This window comes from Carassius gibelio, chromosome B4 (genome assembly GCF_023724105.1).
Source record: "Carassius gibelio isolate Cgi1373 ecotype wild population from Czech Republic chromosome B4, carGib1.2-hapl.c, whole genome shotgun sequence".
Lineage (NCBI taxonomy): Eukaryota > Metazoa > Chordata > Actinopteri > Cypriniformes > Cyprinidae > Carassius > Carassius gibelio.
In genome coordinates, this window is record NC_068399.1 from 26,934,076 (window position 1) to 26,947,210 (window position 13,135).

At 38.5% G+C, this 13,135-nt stretch overlaps 1 protein-coding gene across 1 annotated transcript in view; it reads right to left on the reverse strand.

The window, feature by feature from the left end:
* Positions 1-2: 2 nt before the first annotated feature.
* Positions 3-13,135, reverse strand: part of LOC127956691 (muscarinic acetylcholine receptor M2-like) — a 68,756-nt gene continuing 55,623 nt past the window's right edge. Inside the window, exon 2 of the mRNA XM_052554853.1 lies at positions 3-9,304. Coding sequence (XP_052410813.1) covers positions 7,759-9,243 — 1,485 coding nt within the window. The 5' untranslated portion in view covers positions 9,244-9,304 and the 3' untranslated portion in view covers positions 3-7,758. The remainder of the gene's footprint in view (positions 9,305-13,135) is intronic.

Below are 13,135 nucleotides of genomic sequence, written 5' to 3' on the forward strand. Positions count from 1 at the left end.
GGTGAGGAATTCATCATTACAGCTTTATTTGCTAGAACTCTTCTCCAAAAGTATATATATATCACACGATACAGCAAATCTTATTAATACACCTCATGTTTCATCAGCGCTCACCATTGCCCTAATAAAGATAAGATCGATAACATTCATATTCATTAATAAACACATGTATTTACACATCATGTGTGCTACACATATAGACTATATAGTATAATACAAACATTAATCTGATAACAAAGCACACGTCTACTGATGGAAGCCACGAGTCGCAGTGAACAGAAGCAGCGATGAGAAGAAAGTATTTACAGGGTCAGCAGATATCAGAGGTTTTGGTAGGTCTCTGTGCTTCAGGAGGGTCTCCACACACACACACACACACACACACACATGGCCGTCTTTGGCTGCTGTGTCACCCTTCACTGTTTTTGACAGGAGTGCTACCTTTTTAAGATGTAATGTTACGTCGAGAGACTCTTGTGTTCTGTTCAAGTCCATTGTGCTCGGATCAACTGCCTTAGACCAGAAACATACTCCACACGAGTATTATTAATAAAAAATACACGGCAGGTGTGAGTTGTTGTTTCAATTTGAAATGCGTTTCACGTGGGAATATACTGTATGTGACCCTGGACAAAACCAGTCATAAGCCTAAATTTGTTGAAGTTTTGAGATTCATACATCATCTGAAAGCTGGATACATGGTTTGTGAGGAGGACAATATTCGGCTGAGATACATCTATTTGAAAATCTGGAATCTGAGGGAGCAAAAAAAAAAAAAGATTTATTTATGGTAGGATATTCACAAAATATCTTCATGGAACATGATCTTTACTTAATATCCTAATGATCTTTGACATAAAAGAAAAATGTATCATTTTGATCCATACAATGTATCATTGGCTATTGCTACAAATATATCTGTGCTCCAGGGTCACACATAGTAAAACATTTAATTTATTTCTGTGATCAAAGATACATTTTCAGCATCATTCCTCCAGTCTTCAGTGTCACATGATCTTCAGAAATCATTCTGATATACTGATTTACTGCTCAAGAAACATTTCTGATTATTATCGATGTTGAAAACAGCCGTGCTGCTGAATATTTTAGTGGAAACCATGATACAATTCATTTTTTTAGGATTCTTTGATGAATAGAAACTGTTGTTTGAAATAGAAAACTTTTATAACATTATAAATGTCTTTGCTGTCACTTTTGAACAATTTAATGCGTCTTTAATGAACAAAAGCATTTTACAAAAGAAAAATTGAAGACTGGAGTAGTGCATCACAGGAATTCAATTATAAAATATACACGTATAATATAAAACAGTTCTTTAAAATCATAATAATATTTCACAATACTACTGTGTTTTATGTAAGCCTGTTTTTAATCAAACCAATGCAACCTTGATGAGCAGAAGAGAATAAAAATTAACAAAAATCCTAATGATTCCCCAACTGACAAACATATGTTTTATCAACGTTTTGTTAACGTTCCCATTTAGGTTATGAAAAACCTGTTCAAAACATCCCGTTTTTTAAATGTTTCACAAATGTTAAGGGAACGTTCCATTTAATCAGTTTGCAAACTGTTACTTTTTGAAAGTTCTAAAACTAGTAACATTTAAAAAAAAAACTGTTAGATGAACAAACATTTCAGGAAAACGCGTTCCATGAATGATGTATAAATAATGTTTTGATCACATTGTAAAATACCAGATAACTTTGGATAAACATGCTATTCATGTTACTGGAACATAACTTTTGCCAGAACGTTCTCAGTTAGTTGGGTCCAAACTTTCCACTGCTGGAGTAACTATGCTGTAATATGCAAACTTGACTGTGTGTGTGTGTGTGTGTTTGCTTTGTAAAATATGACAGAATTGTCTCAACTACTGCCATGGTGGAGCAACAATTTGAATGTGTTTTATCACAGCTACCTGATGAATAACATCTGGAACATCACTAAAAGTGTGCCAGATTACACAAACATTTTATCAACCCCTGGCCTTGAGGACTGCATGGGGTTTTTCACCTCCACAGTAAGCTGAATGAGACTTTGAGTACTTGTGTGAAATATGTTCGTGGTTCTTAGATCTCTTTGTCATAAATAAACCAAAAATTAAAAATTTTTTTTTAAAATAAATAAACTTTGAAGTTTGCTTCCATAAAGTCCTCGCTCTCCTTGTTGTCTGTCTGGAGTCTCAGTCGAATAATATCCATGTATGGCTTGATTCTTCAGCGCTGAAATATTGTACGTCTTCTATATAATCATTTATCATTTACATAAAAAAAAAACGTTATAGAAAAGCATCAGTGAGTTGATAACGACTGCGCTTCAGTGTGTGTTATTCGTTTGTTTCGATAGGTCATTGTGTGTTTTTGGCAGCCGTTCCACGCTAGATTTTAGTTTCTCTCTCTCTCTCTCACACACACACACACACACACACACACACACACACACACAGGCAGCATTCATAAACCAAACAAACACACAATATAGTTACATAGAATATTAGAAACACACAAAAGGCTCGAGGTGCTTCAGGGGCGCGTTATAAACACAGTGTGAGCGAACATGCACTTTCCTGCGCTGACCTCTGGGTCACGAGCCTGCAGAGCGCGCACACACACACACACACACACACACACACACACACTTGTGCTTTCCTTTCATAAAACTAACAACAAACAATAACATGCACACAAACACTATTTTTTAACAAAAGTTAAAAAAATACGGATGTTTCTAGAAACTGAGAACACCCACACTGAACGCTAGAATAGAGATTTCATTCATTTCATACATTTAAATAGATTAGAAAATACATTTAAGCCCTTTAGTATTAATTGTGCTGTCATAAGGATGATTATGATGAAGATGGACCTGAACACACATGTATAATAAAAAAAAAGAAGAAGAAAAAAATATTCATTAGGTGTGTTTAGATGGATGTAGCTGTAGCTCAATCTGATTGGCCACTCCAGGTGTCACTCCAAAACGCTAAACTGTGATTGGCTCTCTCTACAATCAGAGGAAGGACCTTTAGTTAACCTTGCTTAGCAGGAAGAGGCACAAAATGAGTCAATTATGTGGATTAAATGGATTTTAGACACCCAAAATTAAGAATGTAAGTATATATAGATATATTTTATAACCTACAAATAGCCATTTTCTTTGTATTGATGAAGTTTAAGCACCCTGTCTAGCTAGCTTGCTAGTGCACTACACAGCCTATATAGCCAAATGTGTTGAGACACCCGGCTCTTTTCTGAATAACAGCTTTTATTAGACACTTTCACACAGATAAGATGAATCTTACAGTTCTAATATACAGTCAGTTTATGGATAGCAAATCCAGACCATGATTTTTTATAACAATCACATGTTTATATGCAGTGCTTTAAGTGGCCCAAAAGAGGTGCCGGTACTATTATAGCCAAAAATATTTTCTGTTTTTTTTTTGGATGATTCCCCTCATCCCCTGAGGTAACAACAACTATACTGAAGGGCTTTTATATAGGCTACAGCAGTCAACAGGCAACCTTAATAAATTAAGACTTTTATTAGTTTGTGGATTTGCTTGAGATAGAAAGAACAACTGAACATAAATAAAATGTGCAAAAGGATTTTGAAAAAATACCCTTAGAAAGAGCTACTGCATTCAAACTTCCAAACTGACTCAAATGATTCACGAACCTGCTCCGAACTCCCGAACTGACTCAAATGATTCGCGAACCCGCTACGAACTCCCATAGCGAACTCCCGAACTGATTCAAATGATTCGCGATCCCTAAACTGACTCAAATGATTTGCAAACCCGCTTTGAACTCCAGAACTGACTCAAATGATTCGCGAACCCGCTACGAACTCCCAAACTGATTTAAATGATTCGCGAACCCTATACGAACTTTCGAATTGATTCAAATTATCCGCGAAGCCGCTCTGAACTCCCGAATTGATTCAAATGATTTGCAATCCCCAAACTGACTCAATGATTCGCGAACCCGCTCCGAATTCTCGAATTGATTCAAATGATCCGCGGAGCAGCTCCGAACTCCCAAACTGATTAAAATGATTTGTGATCCCCAAACTGACTCAAATGATTCGCGAACCCACTCCGAACTCCCGAACCGACTCAAATGATTCGCGAACCCGCTCCGATTTCTCGAACTGATTCAAATAATCCGCGAAGCTACTCCGAACCCCTGAACTGACTCAAATTATTCGCGATCCTGCGCCGAACTCCCAAACTGGTTCAAATGATTCAACGCTCCATACTCCGAACTAGGAAGAATTAGGAAGAATTAGGAACTAGGAAGAATTAGGAATAGTGGATTGTGAAGGGCGCTCTGAAAAGCGGCAGTGAAGGCAAAGGATTAAACCCTCTATTAAAACAGATGTCCAAATGAACGTACCGGTACGCTAAAAGAACGTTCTGGGCACACAGAGAGGTGTTGGTATGCTCAAGAGCTATATTTGGAAGTGGTGGTACTGAGTACAGGTGCGTACCGGCCCACTTAAAGCACTGTTTATATGAGTTTAGTTGACTCTGTGTGCTAAGTTTGGTCACTATGATTAACTGTCTATGGTATGAAGAAATAATATAATAACTAATATTATTTTTGTACATGCATTTTAAAATAACAATTTAAGCAAACTAATAAAGTAAAACATTTTTTTTAAATTCCCTTTTTAACCATTCTGTTTAGACTTGTAAAATACAATGTACATATTTTACAGGTCATCATGTCTTAAACGTTTCCCTAGATATATTCTGGTCACCATCATGACCTGTGAAATATGCACTTTGCATATATAGGCATTACATATTTTTGTGCATCTTACTGCGCCAACAAGTCATTCAGATTGCGATCCTGTGATTTTTACTTCATTTTTGTTCAAAGTCTGCACAAAACAGAAGTTGCATTGACGTATATCTGAGTCAGACGGCTTCTTGAATAAGGACAGAACTTGATTTTGTTCAAATCATTGATCATTGACTATTATAGTTTTTTTTGTTGTTGATATTTATTATTCTTTTAAATATGTCTATAGTTTGCATTAATGTTTATGTATTAGTCTTAGTTCATTTAGTTTTAGTTTCTTAGGCAACTTGATACAATAAAATATGGTTTTTATTACAGTTAATGTTTATTTTGCTTCAAGGAAAACAGTTTTTATGGTTTTACTTTTAGTTAACGATAATAACCCTGCCACAATATTCCATAAAAATTTTATGGTGACTTTAAACCCATTTAAAATCCATTTCCATGTAAGACGAGGAGACGTCTCATCAGTCAGCACAACATCTTCGTCTACGTGTCTGTAAATGTCTGCACTGAAGTGTCAAATGACTGTAAAATGATCGAATGTGGAGGGTTTTCAGGATGAATAATTTTAGTGGAGGAAATTGTGCACTTTACGTACTATTTCTCTTTATTTTACACTGTCACTGCCAGAACAAAGACTACAGTAGCAAACACACAGTGTGTCACAATATTGCACAGCGAAACATCATTATGCATGATGCTGTTATATATGAAGCTGTATGTATGAAGTAATCGCAAGAAAGAGAGACTATACTAACAGTATATGTGTGCATTATTTGGAAAGATATCAATGTCATACTTTAAAAATGTTATGAGATACGACCGTAACAGATGGGATGAGAATGAATGTGTCTATGTGTGAATCAGATGATTAATCTTCATATATATTGTAGTATCTCTGCAACCTCCTGCAGAAATGTACCATGTTAACCAGAGATTTCTAATGTCCCATAGATGTAATCGTGATTCAGGAAGGAAAAATGCTGGATGATATGTTCTAGAGCAGTTAGAAGGAGATTCAGCTTACTTTACTATGATTTTACTACAGTAGCTGTGGTGTTTTGAGTGCATTGCCGCTTGCATTTTCTGATCTATCGCACACGAGCTGTATTCCCCCAGCATGCATCACTGTCAAATTTATGAGCTGCTGCTCTGTCATCGATTGAGTGACATTTCCCATGATCCTCTGCTCTGAGCGGGGATTCTGTTAATCTGTTTTAATGAATCAAAAACAACTAATGTTGACTTGGCGTCTGGTAATGAGATGAGGAAGCTTATGTACTTTAGCCCTTTAAATTCACAAGGCGAGAACCTGTGAGTTATGTTAAACCCCTTGTCGGGGTGATCACACACACACACACACACACACACACATGCTTTCAAACACGTTGCCTGCAGGCGGATCATGAACCTAGAGATCAGATCAGGTCATCAGGACACCGCATGTCTTCAGGCAGCACTTTTGCATGGATCTGCATGGTCCTCATGTCATTTACAATCAGGCAGAAAGCAATCAATCGTTTTGACCTTTTAATAAGGATTTTTCAGTTTCACAAGCCGGTTTCAAGTGTCTCCTGAATTAGCGCTCACGTAGCTGGTATTTTCCTTTTTTTTTTTTTTTTACCCAAGCGTGAGTGAACTGTTTTGTGTAAATGCAAAGCAGAGGTGAGGTGGATGCTAATGGCTGCGTGTCTGTGAGAGCCTCTTCATCCTGCGCGTCTGTTCACTTTAAAAGGTTTAGATTTGCATCCCTGGAGACCCCGAGCACTCAAAGCTCATCCACTTTAACATACGGGCACACCGGAGAGCCTCTTCAACCCTCTTATTGCTCTCGGAGAGCACACACATGCGACAAACAGACACAAGCCCTGCAACCAGCTACCTGTCGTCCTGTCATCGAACGTGCTTGTGTTTAATAAAGCTTTAAAGTCAAGATGAGCCTGTTTACTTCCTGAATGCATGTTTCTGGTCTTATTTTACAAGATTCAATGGTGCACAGAATTAAAATGGTCTTTGCAATCTAAATAAAATCACACTATATGGATGAATTTCACTCGGGTTACAGAAGTAAACAGGTTTCATGTTGACTTTTGCTACAGACTTCCAGCATGCAACCACACACACAACACGGATACAGTACATAATTATATACACGTATATACAGGTGTGATTTAAGACTGAAGCTCAAACTCGTTTGGTTTGGATCTTCAGTCAGCCCTGTTGTCCCCTTATATGTGTATTATTGAATAGTACAGACTCCAATCTGACCATCTATATGCTCGTATTGGGGTTGTTTTTTTGTACTTTTAAAATTTTTGTCTATAAATCAAATATTTTTGCACTTTTTTTGTCTTTTTTTGACATGCATCACCCCTATGCATGTGTAAAGTGCTACAACATATTTTCTATTTATATATATATATAAAAAACAATAAATGCAATCACACACTCGCCCAGACTTTTCACCCTTATTTTAGGGGAAATCTGTGATTTAAACATGGTGAAATATGTTAAAATAGAGTCAAATTCGCCAAACTACAAGGATGAGGGATTCTTAAAACTTTGTACATGATGGTTGTTGATGGGTCAGTCTTCAATTTGTAACTGAAGAGTTCATTTACAAAAACAGATAATTCATAAATAAATCATGTTTTCTTTTTTCTTTTTTTTTCTGCATTCCATTTGATATCAAATTACAGTTGGGTTGTTTTGATTAAATAATAATAGCTTAAAATACACACACTAAAACACAATAAGAACATGATAACACAATAGAAACATGATTTAAGGAAATTAGTAATCTGTTTTTGCAAATAAACTCTTCAGTTTACTTTATCTTTCCACACATAGAAACACATCCACACATGTACCTTTGTGACCAGAACACACATGTGAAATATAACTCATGCACACACGTTACTGCTCATCGGGCCGAGCGTATGTTCTTGTACTGGCAGAGCAGCAGGTGTTTGAAGGTCTTTTTGAAGGTGATGTTGCAGAGGGCGTAGCAAGCGGGGTTGATGGTGCTGTTGATGTAGCAGAGCCAGTATCCGATGGTCCACACCGTGTTGGGAATGCAGCTGGAGCAGAAGGTGTTGATGAGGACCATCACGTTGTATGGCGTCCAAGTAGCCACGAAGGCCACCAGGATGGCCATAATGGTGCGCGTCACCTTCTTTTCCCGAGAGGATGGTGCTTTTTTCTTCTTGGGCGGCTGCTTGGTCATCTTCACGATCTTCCTCGCTACATGGTTCTGTCTCTCGGTGGCCGGGACGATCTCCACCGTCGCGTTCGAAGGTGTGCAGCAGTCGCCTTTTGGCGATTCGGTCATGATCTTGATGCATGTCAGTTTGGAGCCTCCAGCTTTGGCGCGGTGCCTCGTGGGAGCCTGGTTGTCATTGGTTTTGGATGGCGCCGCCTCGTCCTTTTGATTGGTTACAGCTCCGCTGCCAGAGGTGGAGTCATTGGAGCTTTCTTTCTCCTCCGCAGGAACGCAGTTTCCTCGTCCTCCATCTTCCGCCTCTGCTTCTCCGCTTGCCGTGGATGGGGCTTTACCGTTCTGGAGTTTGGCATCGTGTTGGTTGGCGGCGTCATCTGTTAGCTGGGTCTGTCCTCTGTCTGTTTCTTCAGCTGTTAGGTTGTTGTTGGTGGGTTTGTTGGCCGTGTTTGCGCGGATCTGATTGGATGATGCTACATCGAGGTTGCCACCTGACGGTTTGCGGTTGTCCTTCTTGACACGGCTCTTGCTTGCGCGGGATATCTGCCAGTACAGCACCATCATGATAATGACGGGCAGGTAGAAAGCAGCAATAGCCGTGCCGAAAGTGACCGCTGCGTTGGAGAAGAACTGAATGTAGCACTCCTTCTCTGGCACCGTGCGCCCGCCAACGATAAACTGCCAGAACAGGATAGCTGGAGCCCAGAGGATGAAGGACAAAACCCAAGCCGCCGCAATCATCATCCCGGCCATTTTGGTCGTCCTCTTCACTGGGTAGCTGAGTGGCTTGGTGACGCAAAAGTATCGATCAAAGCTGATGATTAGCAGGTTCATGACGGAGGCGTTGCTGACCACGTAGTCGAGTGCCAACCACAAGTCGCACACGACCGGGCCTAGCGGCCAGTATCCAATCACAATGTAGACTGTGTACAGGTTCATAGAGCAAAGGCCAATGATGAGGTCAGCACAGGCCAGACTGAACAGGAAGTAGTTGTTGACAGTCTGCAGGCTTCTGTTAACCTTGATGGAGAGCATGACCAAGATGTTCCCGATAACTGTCACCAAGCTTAGTGAGCCGGCCACCAGTACAATGAACACCACCTCCACGGTCTTATACGGGCTTTCGTCCACCGTCTCCAGGGTCTCGTTGCCCTCAGAGGTGTTCCAGAAAGTGAAGTTTATTGTATCCATGGTGTCCACACTCAGGTACAGCTGGTCAGTTCACTATGGGAGGATGTATGACTTCTGGCACCTACGTGGGAGAGACACAAGATTTAGTATGTTGCAAATTATGAGTGATTTGAGTCTTGAAACTTTCAATGATCTGAAAGCCAGATACCAGAACCCCAAAAAGACAAACAATGCACTATTTGTAATATGTATAGGCTAAATATTATCTTCCAAAAATGGTTTGGCAATACAATGGTAAAGTGATTGTTTCAAAACGTAATAGTACATGATTGCTTGCTTAATAACGTTACCATGATTACACATCCATTTAAACCATTATTTTTGGAATACATCATTTGAGATACATCACAGTACTTAGTTTTGAAATTTATTTGAAATTCCATCGGAAACTGAATCAGATTTTCAGTGTTTCTGCACTGTCCAGTAGGAGATTTTGTCCAAATTCACAGTGAGCTGAGCTGTAAGCAACTTTCCCAACTGGGCACCTATCAAGGCAGCACAGAGCACAAGCCTCGGTATTGAATGTTGTTTTCGTTGAGTAACTCTGGATCGGGCTAGATGACTAACTACTTCCCCAATATAACTGGCCCACTGTAAAATGTCGAATCCGCCAGAGGTTAAGAGGGTACGTAGCCGATCCAACCATGCTTCTTGGACGGTAGGTAGACTTTGTAGACAGTGGTCTACATAGAAGCATCTGTCCACTGAGAACCTCACATCATTCTCAGGATTACTTTGCAGAGCCACGTCATTGTAAGAATCAATGACATGACAAAAAGATCCGGTTACATCAAATTATTCGTTCGCAAACCGGATATGACTTTATGGATATGATAAAGGATATGATAAACTGTTTTGTTTTGAACTCTCTCTCACAACAGACACGGAAGAGAAGACAATGCTGAATAAAGTTGTAGTTTTTGCTATTTTTGGAGCAAAAAATGTATTTTCGATGCTTTAAATTATTCTAACTGACCCTCTGATGTCACATGGACTACTTTGATGATGTTTTTCTTACCTTTCTGGACATGGACAGTAGACCGTACACACAGTTTCAATGGAGGGACTGAGAGCTCTCAGACTAAATCTAAAATATCTTAAACTGTGTTCTGAAGATAAACGGAGGTCTCACGGGTTTGGAACGACATGAGGTTGAGTTATTAGTGACATAATTTTGACTTTTGGGTGAACTATCCCTTTAATACTGTGAGATACAACAAACTCCACAACAGCGGCTTAACATCGAATTAGCGATGAAACACGATACTTTGGCTAAGAAGGGAGTGTCTATAATTAAAACGGGTACTCACAATCAGTCACAAACCTCACTAACCCATACAAACACAATTAATCCCTTGGATCCCGGCCAGGCACGGTGAATGACAGGTGTGCTAAGCCCCGCCTTTCTAAAGTATAAATGCAAAAAAAGGTGAGCTATTTAATACAACTGCATTTGAGCTAACAATTGAGCTAATTCTTTTAAAATAAGTGCGTAGCCTTTTTTCCTTTTTTCAGTTTAATTATTTCCTTCAGTTTTGCCTCAAAACTGCCTAAGTTTCCTAAACAAATATTTTTTTTTTGTGAAAAGTTCTATATATATATATATATATTTCTATACACTGAACCTCAATTTATTTACATTATTTATATGTATAGTGTAAGATATATACACTTTTTAAAATTATCACCTAATTTTTTTTAATGAAAATTGCAAGACCCATTATTTTTATTTATTTTATTTTTTTACAGTGAGGGCATTCGTATTTATAATTTGTATTACTAGGCTGTTTTTAAAAAAATCTGTTTAATTTTAAGTGTTTACAATGTTTTATAGTAGTTTTATTTCAGTAAATTGTTTTTATAAAAAATAAAAGTGAAATTATGTTTTCGCGCTTAACGCAGCGCATGGGCACTGGGCAGTTGGCGGTTGCGAGAAGAATCAGCGGGAAGATCGTGAGATGAAAGCAGTTTTACCTCACGGAGGTTTATAAAGTGTTATTTTGCTGAAAAACAGCATATTTTCAAGTTCCAGCTTTGTACATCAGATAATATAACCGTAAGTGTGTTTTTGGTTTTAATACGTTCCAGCTGTGTAACTTATTCCACACTGAATCCATCAAAACTTCACCGCAACATCACAGTTTGAAGTGAAGAAACGGTTACTGACGTCATATTTCAGAGTTGAACAGTGAGGTAGTTTAACTAAGTAGTTTAATGTGGTTCGTTGGCTTCATGTAAATTAACATTGAACAGAGTGTTTTGGACATTTTCCATGATCACACACACACTCGTAAAACATCGAAATATCTCGTTAAGAGTGCCAGTTCCAACATCACGCCAATTAAAATGTGAAGGGTATGATTTCATCTAATGTAAATAATGAAACGGATGAAATAAGTGAAAGGGAAATTTTAAGCACTGCTCGAACTTGAAAGCGTTCGTGACTTTCAACGTCTGCTTTAAAGTCAACAGCACGCGCGCTGTCTGATCCATCTCCAGCATTCAATTACACTGGCTCCTCGTGAGCGCGCGCGTTCGCTTCAGCCCTGCTTCATGTCAAGAAGCATTTGTGGCTGTATAAGGTTCTTGAGTTGACTCATTTGCTTCTTTGGAGATTTAATGTTTCATCACATGTTTTTTTTAGGCTCTGCGTTTTTTATTCTTGGGTTAATTTCAGTAGCCTACTAGAACTGAATAAATTAGTTCTGTAAACGTAATTGTAAATCTCATGAAAACACGTAGGTTAACTTACATTTCCAAAATATTAAAAAAAATAAAATAATAAATCTTAAATTTAAAAAGAGTCTTAATTCGCTCTTCCAAAAAAAGTTCTTAAATTGGCATTACAGTCATTAAATGTCGCATTAACTGCAATAAATAAATAAATAAATATCTTCCTTTTTCTCTTGTTTTGCAATGCAAATATCCAAACATCCTTAAACCAAGATACAGTTACTTGAGATGCAAAGTAAAGCTCATAAGTAGCCTATTGTTTTCTGAGAAACCAAATAAAATTAAGTGACTTAATGCTTAAAACAAGAACAAATCAGTGAGGCGTGAAAAGTCGTCATTCATCATAAATGAACTTGATTTTGATCAGTTTCTCATAAAACAAGACTTCCCATCTCATGTCATTTTGCTTCTCATGTATCTTTAGACGACTGCACTGGAAAACGTGAAAGAACATCTGCATGATCAGAAGGTGCAGTAAAAGTCATGCATTTACTTTTTAATAAAACCTTGCAAAAAAAAAAAAAAGCCTTTTCAGTAGTTGTGAAAATAATGTCAGAGGGCGAAAAATCATAATGGTCCTAAAAATAGTAACCGCTGACATTTGTGAATCATGGATGACTGCACACAACAGGTTGTATGAATTCAGAGCCGGTTCTGTAACCTTACAGCTGTTTGATCCTTTGGACTGGAGAAATAAGGAAAAACGACAAATTGGGACTGTCAGCTTAATCTCCCGCTTGTGGCTCAGTCGTGCCTTTCCTCTTTGTATTAAAAATCAGGATTAGAGCAAAGGAACGGTTCCCATATGAGCGCCTGGGGGCAAAATTAACCTAATGCTTGTCTCTCTCTCTCTCTCTCTCTGTGTGAATGTGAATAGATGTCCGGTAATGGTGATTAGAGGGAAGAGGTTATCAGTCTTACGGAGCGACAGTTCGCTCTGTTTTTCTCCATTAAAACGCTGCCTTATTTGCTGCTTTTCCCCTGAATAACCAGAGAGAATTCACTTATCTCCAGTGCCAGAAAGCCCTAATCATGGCGTTAGCCACAGCACTAAGCCAAACTAATCCCTATAAAACGCTCATGTCCAGCAATCTGTGTTTTTAGGAGAAGCTAACAGCAACAATAGAGACGGAGCCCGCTGTGTCTGCGGGGAGGAGTC